Here is a 14,404-nt window from a genome sequence, read left to right on the forward strand (position 1 = left end):
TGACAACCCTAAGTTCAAGGGTAAAGCTACTACCTCCATTGGCCAGTCTGAGAAACCAGCAGTAGTGGTTACTGATGTAGCTGCTGAGCCTTCCACAACAACCGGTACTTCCACCAGGACAGTAGCCATGCCACCATCTTTATCTACCGGACCTCCTGCTTCTGCCAGACTTTCAGTACTATTGCCAGTGCCTGCTTCATCTACCTATCTTCAGACTGCGCTGCGAGTCTCCCAGACATTGGCGAGTCTCAACAACTGGGTGCAGGAAGCTACTACAAAGCTGACTAATATTTCCAGTGCTGTTGCAGCACAGTCTTCAGCCTCACCAGCCCCAACACAGCCACAAGTACCTCCGTTAGTGGAGGAAACATTGAAGAAGATTCTGAAAAACTAGAAGACTATTACAGATACTTTGGAGGAACATAGGAAGGTCATTGCAGACTTGACCAAGCAGGTCAAAAAGATAAAGAAGTCTCAAGTTTCAAAGAAGTCCGTGGAGAAGTTGACTAAGGAGGTCGAGAAGATTGCATCTGCAGGGGATTTGCCATTGGATATGCTCATGGAGATAGCCCCACCAGAAGCACACACAACACCAGATGCAGTAGCCAACTAGACTGAGGAGTGGGTTGCCACTTCCCACATAGCTGAGGAGATGATCCGGATGCTCAGCAACCCAGCTGACCTTCAGCCTAGTGATGATAAGATATAGCTTGAGGTTGAGGTTGCTTAGGATCCGATGCAGACTGAGACCACATAGGGATTTCTCTTAACTTTTTACCCTTTCCCTGTTCTTATTTTTGTTAAGCATTGGGGACAATGCTTATTTTTCATTTGGGGTGTGGTCTATTCTGAATATTTTGACATTTGAATTGTAATAACTTTGATAATATTTTCTTTTCATATTTATTTTCATTTGGTATGTATATATTTTCTCCATTTGATGTAAATATTCATTCCCTTTATGTATATATTTGTCACACCTCCTTTTTGCGCGCCTGCCCCGAGGGATTAAATGCGCGAGGGAGTTTTTCCAATTTAAGTGACAATATTCGAAATGGGATTATTTATTTAATTCAGAGTCGCCACTTGGGAAAGGTTTGGCTTTTGGTGTCCCAAGTCACCGGTTTATCTTGAATCCCAAATCGAGGAAAATATTCGACTTTCCAAATGAAGTCTTGCGAACCAGAAATTCTAAGTAAGGAATTCTGTTGACCCGAGGGAAGGTGTTAGGCACCCTCGAATCCCGTGGTTCTAGCACGGTCGCTTAAATTGTTATAATGGCTAAATATCTGATTTAAATACATGTTGTGACTTATGTGCTTTTATTAAGTTTAAACCGCTTTTATTATTATCATTTATTTTTTATAGAATTGCAACGTCGTGAAAATGCATCTCGAACCACGTCACAATCAATGCACCCGTAGTTGTTAACACATTTCGACTCCGTTGAGATTTGAATATGGGTCGCATAAATGCGCACCCGAATTTAAGAATGTAATTTAATTAAGTCGCGCCTAAAGAGTCTAACGCGTTATTATCTTTGGGGGAAGACAGTGAAATTCACTAAACAGTCCCTCCCGAATTCTAAGTATTTATTATGATCAATTATTGAGGGCCCCGCAATTTGCATTTTTTATTTGGCGAGGCTCGTCTCATTGTTTGAAAGGATAAACCTACAGTGACTACATTTCTATTATGTTTGTCTCTAAAAATAGAAGAAAAAAGATACATGCTAATTAAATTGCATGCTTTGGCCAACTCCAAATTCTTGTTAATCATCTGATTAATTGTTTACAAGGTGAAGAATGCTGTACCTCATGGAGAATGCTTTTAATTTGATAAAAAAAAGAATTACATACAAGATTGATGAAATGCTACACTTACTCCAAACACTCCTCAAGCTAAATTTAAACTAACCCATTTAAACAGGATTAATAGAATTACTTATTAGAAGATGCTACTAATGGTATTCGGAACTCGTCCTATAAACTGCCTAATGAAGTTGAAAACTCAAAAACTTTAAAAAACTGTATTGTATTTGGCAAGATTTAAAAGCCATCCACCCTACATGCTCAAAACAACTAGAGAAAAGTTCGAATTAACAATTACACTAAGTGATTGCACATTCCATGAATTATATAGTTACATCATGTATACCGTTAAACAAATCATATATTGCAGTTATAGACCAGCATAAGCTTCAATTAAGTACAAGCTCAATAATGTATTCTCTATTGATCTACAAACTAAAATTTACACAGTTTTAACCACATTTACAAAGCCATAGTAAAGCAGCGACTGATTAAACTCCTGTGCATCTTTCATTTCATGCTGTTAACCGTTACATCAATGTGAGGTTCAAACGTGTACCTGAATGTTGAATACAACAGAAGAAACAGAATGCAGGCAAGTCAGCAGCAACAACAACAAGAATGGAAGCAACAAATAACAAATACAGCAGCAATGACAAACCCAGGCAGGATAAACCAAACAGTAACTCAATGATACAGTACCCAATGTCCAAGTAAAAAAATAAAGCCCAGTTGAGACCCAGGAAACTCCAATGTCATTCCAAACGGGTAACAGATGGATCCGATACAATAAAAGAACACAGTTGCTGATTTTCAAATACTTCAAAGCAAAGACCCTTAGTCTGACTGAACCAGTAGCAGATTAGAGCTAGTGTCCAAACAGAAAAAGATGAAGAAACCAGTGTTTTCAGTTTCAATCAAACAAACAGAAATTTCTTTTCTATCTTCCCCTGATTTCTGAACTCTCTCTGATTTTCAGAACTCTCTCTGATTTTCAGAACTCTCTCCCTTCTTAAACTCTCTGCTCTATCTGATCTGAATCCCCCCCTTTAACTAATGGAACCCCTCTTATTTATAACCTGCCTCAAACCATCTACAGCCTGTAAAACCATTCACACTCCCTCCCATTTCCTGTTGTTTTTCCACTCAACCATTTAAAAATAAAACCCCTCCCATGAGATTCCCCTGACAACCAAACTCTTTTCATTATTAAAGTGCTTTATCATTTTATTAAAACTAAAACAAAAATGGGCAGCAGGAATGTATCCTGACAGCACATGCTGTCCCATTTGCTCTAATTTAATAAAGAAACTATAATGCACATGCTGCCTAAGAATACACATGCCATCAATTCAAAACTTAAACCTGAACTGAAACTATAACCCAAACCATAAATGTTTTTGATTCAAATTGAACAACTAACAAAGCTATACTCAGTTCCTAATTGGATTCAAACAAAACTTCAGCAGAAAAACCAATAACATGGATCAAATTATTACCATTCAAAGCTGAACTAATTGACGACATATATCGAATCGACTACGCGAATCACAACACATACAATCGAAGCCATTGATCAGAATCCAACAGTATTAACATGCGGTTCAAATTGTACTGACCAAACGAAATTGCCCTGGAAGCTAATTAATCGACCAAATTCAATTTCAGTTGATTGTATAGTTTACACACATACACATTATCAGTAAATGAAGAAAGACTTGACCAAATACAGAGGCCCGGGCAAGGTGGACAGAACAGTCGACAAAAATTCAAAAATGAATCAACTAAACATTTGGACATATGAACAGACATTTAAATACAACAAACAAAATGAACTGATAAAGAAAAAGGAAAGCAAATACCTTAAAGTCTTGAGAAATTAGAAAGCCCTAGCTCGGATTTGAATCGACCTTTCTTGGGGTTGAACGGACTTTAATCGAAGTGTTCTCAACTGAGAACACTTCGATTAAGGTCCATTAGACCCTAATCTTCTAGTTCAAACGGACACAAATTGAACTCAAGACTTCTAGGGTTCCTAATGGCAGATTTGGGATTCAAGTTTTCCTGGTTGGATTCGGACCAAACCAAACCTGGTTTGGTCATGGGGGAGGTCAGGGAGTGCCTGACATGGATTTGGGGTGGTTTGGTGTAGGTCGAGGTCCGGCTCGAATCTTCAAATGAAGATTCGAGATGGTGGAAGAGGATTCGAGACCCACAGTTAGTGGATCTGTGTTCAGGGGGTGGAGGAGGTCCTAGGGTGTTAAGGTGGTGGTCACCGGCGTCCTTGCCGCCGGCTTTACGGTGAAGGTGCACAGGGGCGGCTAGGGTTTGAGAGGTCCGTGTTTGGGACGATGAAGGGGGGTGTTTGGATGGGGGCGTGGGGTAAGGTTTTGGACTTATATAGTTAGTGAAAGATTAGATCCTGGCCGTCGGATGAGGCGAGATGAAGGGCTAGGATCTTTCAGCTGGTGAGGAACGGTGTCGTTTCAGATGCAAGGGGTTGGGTTGGTCCGGGGTTGAACGGGTCGGGTTTGAATGCGGGTACGGGGGATGTGATCTTGGCCGTTGATCATTCTGAGATCAACGGCCCAGATCAGGCATGACCAAAACGACATCGTTGGGATACCCCTGAGGCCAAACTGACCTGGACCGGGTACATCAGTATTTTCTGGGCCTGATTCTGGGTCCAATTTAATGGCCTAAATCTGATTTAACCCATTTCTTTTCTTTCTTTTGATTTAAATAAAATTCCTAACTAAAATTGTAAAATTAAAAATAAAATCATACAAATGTTAATTAATACTCAAACAACAAATATCACTCACATTAACATTTAATTAAAATAAAATCATTTAATGACAAACAAATAGAATAAGAGACGTATATTTTATGATTTCCCTTTTAATAACCGGATTATGGTTCGATTAATTCCTAATAGTAGAATGATATCCTAAACTTACGCACGACCTATTTTTTGTATTTTTTGTTTGATAAGACTAAATAGACACGGACAAAGCCACAAATAGCTAACAAAAAATGTCACGTAAATTCCGAAAAATGGCACGGTGAGACCGTTTGTTATTATTTTGATTTCTTTTGGAGTGACTATCGCGTAAACAAAAATTACGCGCTCACAGCTACCCCTCTTTGTCCGAAAACACGAAGAGTTTTCATGCAAAGATAAAGTGAGTGGATATGAACGATTTTTGCCTATTGGAATACTCCGTGCGAAGCACATTTTGAAAGATTTTGACCGAATCTTTGCTTCAAAGATTTCCTACATATCCTGGGCTAAACAGGAATCAGGTCAATGTAGTTCGGGAAATTTTGGTAGCTGGGACTACCATGGGATTGCAATGCTTGCTGTTACTGCTGTTGCTGTTGCCACTACTGCTTACCGACCGCCTTATTACAATCAAAGGGAATTGAAACTGAACTAACTATTTATGCCTGTCAACCGCTAGTTACAAGATTCCTATCTATAATTCTTTTGCAACTTGATCTTGGGTCTTAGCTGATTCTGCTTGTAGACTTCGATTCGAATCTTGATGCTTGCAAGTTGTAGGCGCCTGCTTATTTCCGCGATGTTGAGTGAGACGGGATTGGCAGAGTTCGGGACCTTGATCAAACTTTGGAGTGATCTGCCCTTTGTTTATTCCAATATCTCGGAACATCTTCTTTTTGTCCTTTTCTTCTTTTCTTTATTCTGGATTGAGACTCAATCCGTAGGTTGTCTCGATCCATGCGCCTCGAGGTCAGACCTTCTAAGACAAACAAAACAAACGAACGAAATTTTTCTGCCCCAGTTTCAATAGGAAAAATTTCGTGATTTAATCGCCGTAACAACTTACAGAATTGATGCGGGGATTGAAAATTCTAGTCTACCAAGCGCAACTCAGGGATTGGAGCCCTAATGTCGCGAAAGGTAAAAATGCACAATTCAGGGATTGGAGCCCTAATGTCGGCTTAACAGAAAAATGCTCATTTCGGGGTTGGAGCCTCAAATTGGGAGGATTGCCAGGTTATGCTGGAAACTGTCTGGGGTTATGTCGGAAAGATTCATCGGGTTATGCCGGAAAAAGGGAAAGAGTCCTCGGGCTATGCCGGGGAAGTCATCAGGTTATGCCGGAAAAGGGAAAGAGTCCTCGGGTTATGTTGGGGAAATCATCGGGTTATGCCGGAAAAGGGAAAAAGTCCTCGGGTTATGCTGGGGAAATCATCGGGTTATGCCGGAAAAGGGAAAGGGTCCTCGGGTTATGCCGGGGAAATCATCGGGTTATGCCGGAAAAAGGGAAGGAGTCCTCGGGTTATGCCGGGGAAATCATCGGGTTATGCCGAAAAAGGGAAAGAATCCTCGGGTTATGCCGGGGAAGTCATCGGGTTATGCCAGAAGAGGGAAAGAGTCCTCGGGTTATGCCAGGGAAATCATCGGGTTATGCCGGAAAAGGGAAAGAATCCTCGGGTTATGCCGGGGAAGTCATCGGGTTATGCCAGAAAGGGAAAGAGTCCTCGGGTTATGCCGGAAAAGGGAAAGAATCCTCGGGTTATGCCGGGGACGTCATCGGGTTATGCCGGAAGAGGGAAAGAGTCCTCGGGTTATGTCGGGGATTTGGATAAAAAAAAGGCTCCTTGGGTTATGCCAGGGAGATCCATGGTTTGTACCGGGATAGTCGAGGAATGAGGTCCTATGCTACCATGATTCGTCTCTTTTTTTTCTTTTGGGATGTTCATTTTTATTTCTTGTCTTCTTTCTTTTGGTTTTCCTTTTCTTTTATTTATCAAAATGCATGAAAGAGTTCTGGGGAAACTTCCTTTTGGTCGTTTTCTTGCCGCAAAGCTGTTTCAACGCTCGCGCATTTCATTTCTTTTGGGCTACACCTGCTTCTTGCACGGTTGCTTTGGGTCGCACCTGTCTCAATTTTCCTAAACAAAGAAAAATTGTCAGTTTGAAAATGGCGGTTGGTTTGGTGGCCTTGATCGTTCCAGTTGCTTTGTCTTGGCCTAATTCCTGTTGAGAAACTCTGCCCTTGATTGGATTCATATGCAACCCCTTTTGGTGTGACTGAACCCCATAGAGAGGCTACCTACGTATCCTTTTGGAATCAAGTCGAACGTAGTTCAGGCCAATCATTTTTTTTTGTTTTTGTTTTTTTTTCCGAAGGTAGCCAAAGAAATGTAACCGGCTCAAAGGGCTTGTAGAGAGAGTTGATAGTGTTTGGGGTAGTGGGAATAAAACCTTCATCATTTCAAATGTGTCAGGACCACTGGAAGTATAACTCAGACATAGTACCTTTTGACTGCATCCGCATTCACTGTTGTTTCAGGATCATTTCCTTCAATATCACCCAGATAAAACGCTTCTCTCGGCAATATCTTCCTGATGATGTATGGGCCATTCCAATTTGGAGCAAATTTTCCTCTCGCTTCCTGGTGATGGGGCAGAATGCGCCTCAGTACCAGTTGACCCACTTCGAAATTCCTGGGTCGGACTTTCTTGTTGTAAGAACGGGCTATTCTTCGTTGGTACAACTACCCGTGACAAACCGCAGCCATTCGCTTCTCGTCAATCAAAGTCAACTGCTCCAATCGAGTCTTAACCCACTCGCTATCTTCAATTTCTTCTTCGACAATGGTTCAGAGCGAAGGAATTTCTACCTCTGCTGGTATCACAGCCTCGGTCCCATAAACCAAAAGATAAGGGGTTGCTCCTACTGACGTGCATACCGTAGTGCGATATCCCAACAAAGCAAAGGGTAGCTATTCATGCCACTGGCGGGAACTCTAGATCGTCTTCCTCAAAATCTTCTTGATGTTCTTGTTTGCTGCTTCTACAGCGCCATTGGCCTTGGGCCGATAAGGAGTGGAATTCCTATGCGTTATTTTGAACTGCTCGCATACGCCTCCCATCAAGTGACTATTCAGGTTCGCTGCGTTATCTGTGATGATAGTTGCAGGAATACCGAAACGACAGATAAGATTTGAATGTACAAAATCCACTACAGCTTTTTTAGTGACCGACTTGAGAGTGACAACCTCTACCCATTTTGTGAAGTAGTCGATAGCGACCAATATAAACCTGTGTCCATTTGAGGCCTTCGGCTCGATCGAACCAATGACGTCCATGCCCCAAGCAACAAATGGACAAAGTGTAGACATGGGATTCAATTCCGTGGGAGGTGCATGAATCAAATCACCGTGCACTTGACACTGATGACACTTCCGAACGAAGCTAAAACAGTCCTTTTCCATGGTCATCCAGTAATAACCTGCTCGAAGGATTTTCTTTGCCAAAACATACCCGTTCATGTGGGGTCCACACACTCCTACGTGTACTTCATGCATGATCTTTCCCGCCTCCTCGGCATCAACACATCTTAGTAGATTGAGGTCCGGGGTTCTTTTATACAATAACTCGCCGCTCAAAAAGAAACCACCTGCATGCTGCCTAATGGTTCTCTTTTGATCTCCAGTAGCATGTTCGGGGTATTCTTGTGTCTTCAAGAACCTCTTGATATCATGGTACCATGGCTGTGTACATGATCCTGCCTCGATTACGTTACAGTAACCATGTCTTTCCCTGATTTGGATTTCCAAGGGATCGACGTGGGCGTTGCCTGGGTAGGGTAACATTGAAGCTAAGGTAGCAAGTGCATCCGCTAGTTCGTTGTGACACCGCGGGATATACCTGAACTCTATTGATTTAAAACGCTTTCCGAGGTCCTCCACGTGCTGTCGGTAAGGAATAAGCTTGATATCCCGAGTTTCCCATTCACCTTGGGCTTGCCGGATAATCAGGTCAGAATCTCCCATAATCAACAAATCTTTGACATCCTGATCGATCGCCATATGCATGCCCATGATGCAGGCTTCATACTCAGCTGTATTGTTCGTGCAAAAGAAATGCAGCCTAGCTGTAGCAGGATAGTGCTGACCGGAGGGCGAGATCAAAATTGCCCCAATTCCTACACTTTTGGCGTTTACGGCCCCATCAAAGAACATCTTCCAAACATGAGCGCTTTCCGAGACTACTTCCACGGTGTTTATCTCTTCATCCGAAAAATAAGTACTCAACGGTTGGTATTCCTCATCAACCGGGTTTTCGGCCAAATGATCCGCTAATGCCTGGGCCTTCATTGCCGTGCGGGTGACATAGACTATGTCAAATTCAGTAAGCAAGATTTGCCACTTGGCCAGTCTTCCGGTAGGCATCGGTTTCTGAAATATGTATTTCAAAGGATCCAACCTGCTTATGAGGTAAGTAGTGTGAGCTTGGAGATAATGTCCCAATTTTTGAGCAACCCATGTCAAAGCACAACACGTTCTTTCCAGCAGAGTGTACTTGGCCTCGTAGCCGGTGAATTTCTTGCTCAAGTAGTAGATCGCCTGCTCCTTCTTTCCGGTTACATTATGTTGCCCGAGGACGCAACCGAAAGAATTTTCCAAGACTGTCATATACAAGAACAATGGTCTCTCTGGCTCTGGTGGGACCAAAACCGGGGGATTTAAAAGATATTCTTTGATCTTGTCAAAAGCTTCTTGACACTCAGCCATCCATTTGATCGCTGCATCCTTCCTTAACAGCTTAAATATGGGCTCACATGTGCTAGTCAGCTGGGCGATGAATCGACTGATATAGTTTAACCTGCCCAACAGACTCATCATGTCTTTCTTTGTTCTTGGGGGAGGTATATCTCTAATAGATTTTATCTTTGTTGGATCTAACTCTATACCTTTCCTGCTTACTAAGAAACCCAAAAGCTTGCCTGATGGGACTCCGAATGCGCATTTGGCCGGGTTCAGCTTCAAGTCGTACTTTCTCAGCCTCTCGAAGAATTTCCTCAAGTCTTGGATATGATTGTCCCGAGTCCTGGACTTGACTATCACGTCGTCCACATACACCTCTATTTCTTGATGCATCATGTCATGAAAAATGGCAGTCATGGCTCTCATGTAAGTTGCCCCAGCATTCTTCAGACCGAATGGCATAACCCGGTAACAGTAAGTGCCCCATGGTGTAGTGAAGGCAGTCTTCTCGGCGTCTTCTTCATCCATCAACACCTGATGATATCCAGCGTAACAATCTACGAAAGACTGGATCTCATGTTTGGCGCAATTATCAACAAGGATGTGGATGTTGGGCAATGGGAAATTGTCTTTGGGACTTGCTCTGTTCAAATCTCAATAATCCACACATACCCGAGTCTTCCCATCTTTTTTCGGCGCTGGAACTACATTTGCCAACCACGTGGTGTACTGGACTACCCGAATTACCCCCGTTTTCAGCTGCTTGGTGATTTCTTCTTTAATCTTGTCACTGACATCAGTCTTGAACTTTCTTTGCTTTTGTTGAACTGGAGGACAATCAGGGTGAATTGACAATTTATGCACCACTAGATCAACGCCTAATCCTGGCATATCATCGTATGACCAAGCAAACACATCTTTGAATTCAAAAAGGAGTTGAATTATCGCGTTTCGCATTCTCTCGTCCGTGTGAATGCTTATTTTGGTCTCTCGGATTTCCTCAGGAGTTCCCAAATTAACCGGTTCGGTGTCATTCAGATTTGGCTTAGGTTTGTTCTCAAAATGTTCCAATTCTCGATTTATTTCCTTAAAAGCCTCTTCTTCATCGTATTCCATTTCTTGGTTCATTATTTCGCGGCTAGACTGCATGTTTGGATCTGGGCATGAAGTCCGCAAGCATGTCATGTTATTTAAAACCGCATTATTAGAACTGAAAGAAATAAAACAAAAATAAAAGAATCAGAGAGAATAAATAAGATGAAAGATGGTATATTAACTTCATTTCATTGAATTTTGAAGATAATAGGGTTTACATCAGAATTTAAGGACAGGAAACTAAAAGGAAATCATTCGAGTTACACCCCAAAATAACTCATAATGCAGAAAAGGTGGCAAGACCGGTCTACCAGGATTCCCGCTTGATCGGAAACGGAGTGGCCTTCCAGTTTTGCAATTTGGCGCCAGGCCCCATGTAAAGCACCTCAGCGGTGCTCGAGCCTTCTCCCGGCTGAACCATATGGGTTTCATACAGCATTTGCCTCATAACCCCACAGATTTCTTCAATTTCCTTGGTCGTGAAGGTCTCATCCTCTTTTTCGTCAATGTATTTGGGTCTGACGAACGTTCTGTAAAGATGCGGAATTGGCTTAGACAAAACCCAACCATTGCTCTTCCATTGGTTTGCCCACATTATATCAGCTTCTTCGGCGTAAAAACCAACACCGAAGAACTTTTTAGCAGCAGGTAAGGTGATGGGTTTGGTGATACCTTGCAATGATGCCCCAAGCCCTTTCCCTGGTTTATAACCATGCCTGATCATTTCCTTGGCAACCATAACTGACGCCTTTGAGAGAAAAGGTTGAGGGTGCGGGCTTCCTTCTTCGCATTGGTCTGCGACCACAACCTCGAAAACTTGATAGACTATGTGTTCACTACCCTTCTTAGCTTCGAGGCACGGAACCGACGGGTCTCGATAAATTGAATGCTCATCCTCTCCGTGGACTATAATCTCTTGATTTTCATATACAAATTTTACCATCTGGTGGAGAGTAGAAGGCACGGCTTCCGCCGCATGAATCCAAGGCCTTCATAGGAGGAAATTGTAGGAAGTATCCATATCCAAAACCTGAAAAGTCACCTCAAAATCGACAGGTCCGATAGCCAAAATCAAATCGATCTCGCCTAGGGTGTCCCTTTTGATGCCGTCAAAGGCACGAACACATACGCTATTAGGTTGATTCTTCCTATCTCGATCTCCATTCTTTGCAGAGTCGAAAGGGGACAGATATCTACTCCGGACCCGCCGTCCAGCATGACCCTCTTCACATAGTACCCTTCACATTTAACCGTTAGGTGGAGGGCTTTGTTGTGGGCGGCCCCTTCCGGGGGCAGATCATTTTTGCTAAAGGAAATCTGATTGATCATGAAGAATCTTTCCGCCATCCTCTCTAGCTGTTCCACGGTAGTTTCAATTGGGACGTAAGCTTCGTTGAGGGTCTTGATCAACACTTTCTGATGCTCAGTTGAATTCATCAGTAGAGACAACAACGAGGCTTGAGCGGGAGACTTTCGGAGTTGGTCAATTATCTCGTAGTCCGCAGTTTTCATTTTCCTGAAAAACTCTTCCGCTTCCTCGGCACTAACGGGTTTTTTGGGTGGAAAATGCCTCTTTCTAGAATCACTCAACTCCTCCAGGTTGAAGTATTTCTCAGTTGGGTTAGCTTCATTTACTCCTCCCAGGATTTCTTTTCCTTTGTAGGTTACTACCGCCTTGTTATAATTCCATGGGACGGTAGTAGGATCTGTCATGGGCCTCTGCGACGCGCGTCCAATAATCATGGGCTCATTCAGCCTCGGTGAAATTATTGGCCCCCGTTCCGCATAGGTCCCTTTGGGCACGTACATTTTAGATCCTTTGTTCAGTTCAAACCTTCTTGGAGGGCTCAATGTTACTTGTCCTTTCTTCGAACCTCGGGGAACATAAATGATGACATCTTTTGAGGGCACTACCTCAGTTTTGGTTTCCATTGCTTTTTCTGTGTTTTGAGGGGGGGTTTTACTCTTCTTGTCCCCCTTTTCTTGCTTTGCATACGTCTTGGGCTTTTTCTCAATGTCGGCGATTGCAATGATGGCTTTCAAGACAGGATCAAACTCTTTATCTTCGCAGATCATCCCAATAATCGGTCCATTGTTGTGAGCCGGTAACGGGTTGTTAGTCACATTAGGAATGTCTTCGTCCTTTAACACTATCCGTTTCTGTTCTATGAGGTTTTTAACAACCCTTTTCAAAGTCCAACAGCTCTCAGTGTCATGCCCTTCCACTTCAGAGTGATAGGCACATCGGGCACCAGGTTGGTAAGAGGGTGACTCTGGGTTTTGCCTATTTGGAGGTACAGGTTGTAACAAACCCATTTGGACCAATTTAGGGAAAAGGTTGGATTATGACTCACCAATAGGTGTGAAGTCCATTTTCCTAGGCGGCTCTCGAGCGCGGGCGTTGTAGGGGAGATTATTTTGTGGAGGTCGGGGATTATACTGAGCTTGGTGAGGAGGTTGATTTCTTGGAAATTGAGCTCGCTTTTGGTGGAATTGTTGTTGTGGCCTAATATATGGTTGTGCATTCATTACTGTGTAGGGCTGAATGTTCATAGCATAGGCCGCATCTTGATGGGGGTAGTAGTGTTGCGGGGCTCTTTCAGAGAAATGAAATCTAGACGGAAGGGGTTTCCTTACACTCGAAGTTGCCATTGTTGCTTCTTCCTTCTTCTTTCGGTTTGCTCCTCCTCCAGACCCGCCTTGGATTGCTTGGGAGGTGGCCCTTATAGCAGACTGACTCAAGATTCGCCCTGTTTTTAACCCATTCTCCACCATTTCACCGATTTTGATGGCTTCAGCAAACGGCTTTACCAATGCAGACATCATGTTTTGATAATAATCAGCCTCTTGGGCTTGAAGGAAAACACTGACCATTTCAGTTTCATCCATCGGAGGTTTGACTCTGGCCGCTTGTTCGCGCCATTTGACAGCATATTCTCGGAAGCTCTCCGACGGCTTCTTCTTTAGATTCGACAATGAATTCCTGTCGGGGGCAATGTCGATGTTATATTGAAACTGCCTGACGAAATCTCAAGCCAAGTCGTCCCAAACGTGCCAACGAGATACTTCCTGATCCATATATCATTCAGAAGCAATGCCGATCAAAGTTTCTCCAAAGTAAGCCATAAGAAGCTCTTCTTTTCCGCCCGCTCCCCGCAACTGGTTGCAGTACCTTTTGAGATGGGCTATGGGGTCTCCGTGCCCGTCATATTTCTCAAACTTTGGGGTTTTGAATCCCATGGGCAAATGTACGTGCGAGAACATGCACAGGTCAGCGTAAGACACGCTCTTTTACCCGCTCAGACCCTGTATATTTTTGAGAGTTTGCTCCATGCTTCTTATTTTCCTAGTCATTTCCTCTTGTTCAGGTGTTTTCTCGGCTTTCTCCTGCCCTGCGATAAACTCGTATTGAGACGGCTGAGGGTAAGCGTTGGTAGTGAACTGGCTAGGTTCCAATGGAAGAGGCGGTGCTTGAAATGTGAAGGATGATGAATCGAAGTTAGGCCTGGGTAAAACAGGTTGTGCCGTGGCTGAACAAGGTGGAGCAGTGACTATGTTTGAAACCACACCGGAAGCTAGCACCTGGGGGCGAGACTCAGAAGGTGTTCCAGTAAAGTAGGCTGAGGTGGTAGGGAATCCCAGTGGGGTATTTGGATAGCTTATGGGTGTGTTGGAGGTCCCGCCTGCCCTAGGAAAAAGCTTAGGGAATCCAGGGATCACACTTGGTGGCTCTTTTCCATTGGCCCAAGCGTCCCACATTTCCATCATGCGGAGACGTAGAATTCTATTTTCCTAGACCGTTGCTAACTCAGAAGTCGGGATGGCTGTGATTGAACTTTCCTCCGAAATAGGAATCGTTGGCAGAGGAACTTCTGAAGACATTTCGACACTTCCTTTCGATCTTGTGGAGTAAGTCTGAGTACCCCCTCTTGTCTTAACAACAGGTAATTGAACACTCCCTTTCGACCTCGTGA

At 43.3% G+C, this 14,404-nt stretch overlaps 1 protein-coding gene across 1 annotated transcript; it reads right to left on the reverse strand.

Annotated features, from left to right (window-relative positions):
• Window positions 1-11,516: 11,516 nt before the first annotated feature.
• LOC138872529 (uncharacterized) lies at window positions 11,517-13,319 on the reverse strand. The gene is made up of 2 exons (XM_070150699.1): window positions 12,785-13,319; window positions 11,517-12,466 (listed from the first exon to the last, which is right to left on the reverse strand). Exons 1-2 carry the CDS (start codon window positions 13,317-13,319, stop codon window positions 11,517-11,519), a joined length of 1,485 nt encoding a protein of 494 aa, XP_070006800.1.
• Between the last annotated feature and the right edge of the window lie 1,085 nt (window positions 13,320-14,404).

The sequence above is a fragment of the Nicotiana sylvestris genome, chromosome 1 (genome assembly GCF_000393655.2).
Source record: "Nicotiana sylvestris chromosome 1, ASM39365v2, whole genome shotgun sequence".
Classification (NCBI taxonomy): Eukaryota; Viridiplantae; Streptophyta; class Magnoliopsida; order Solanales; family Solanaceae; genus Nicotiana; species Nicotiana sylvestris.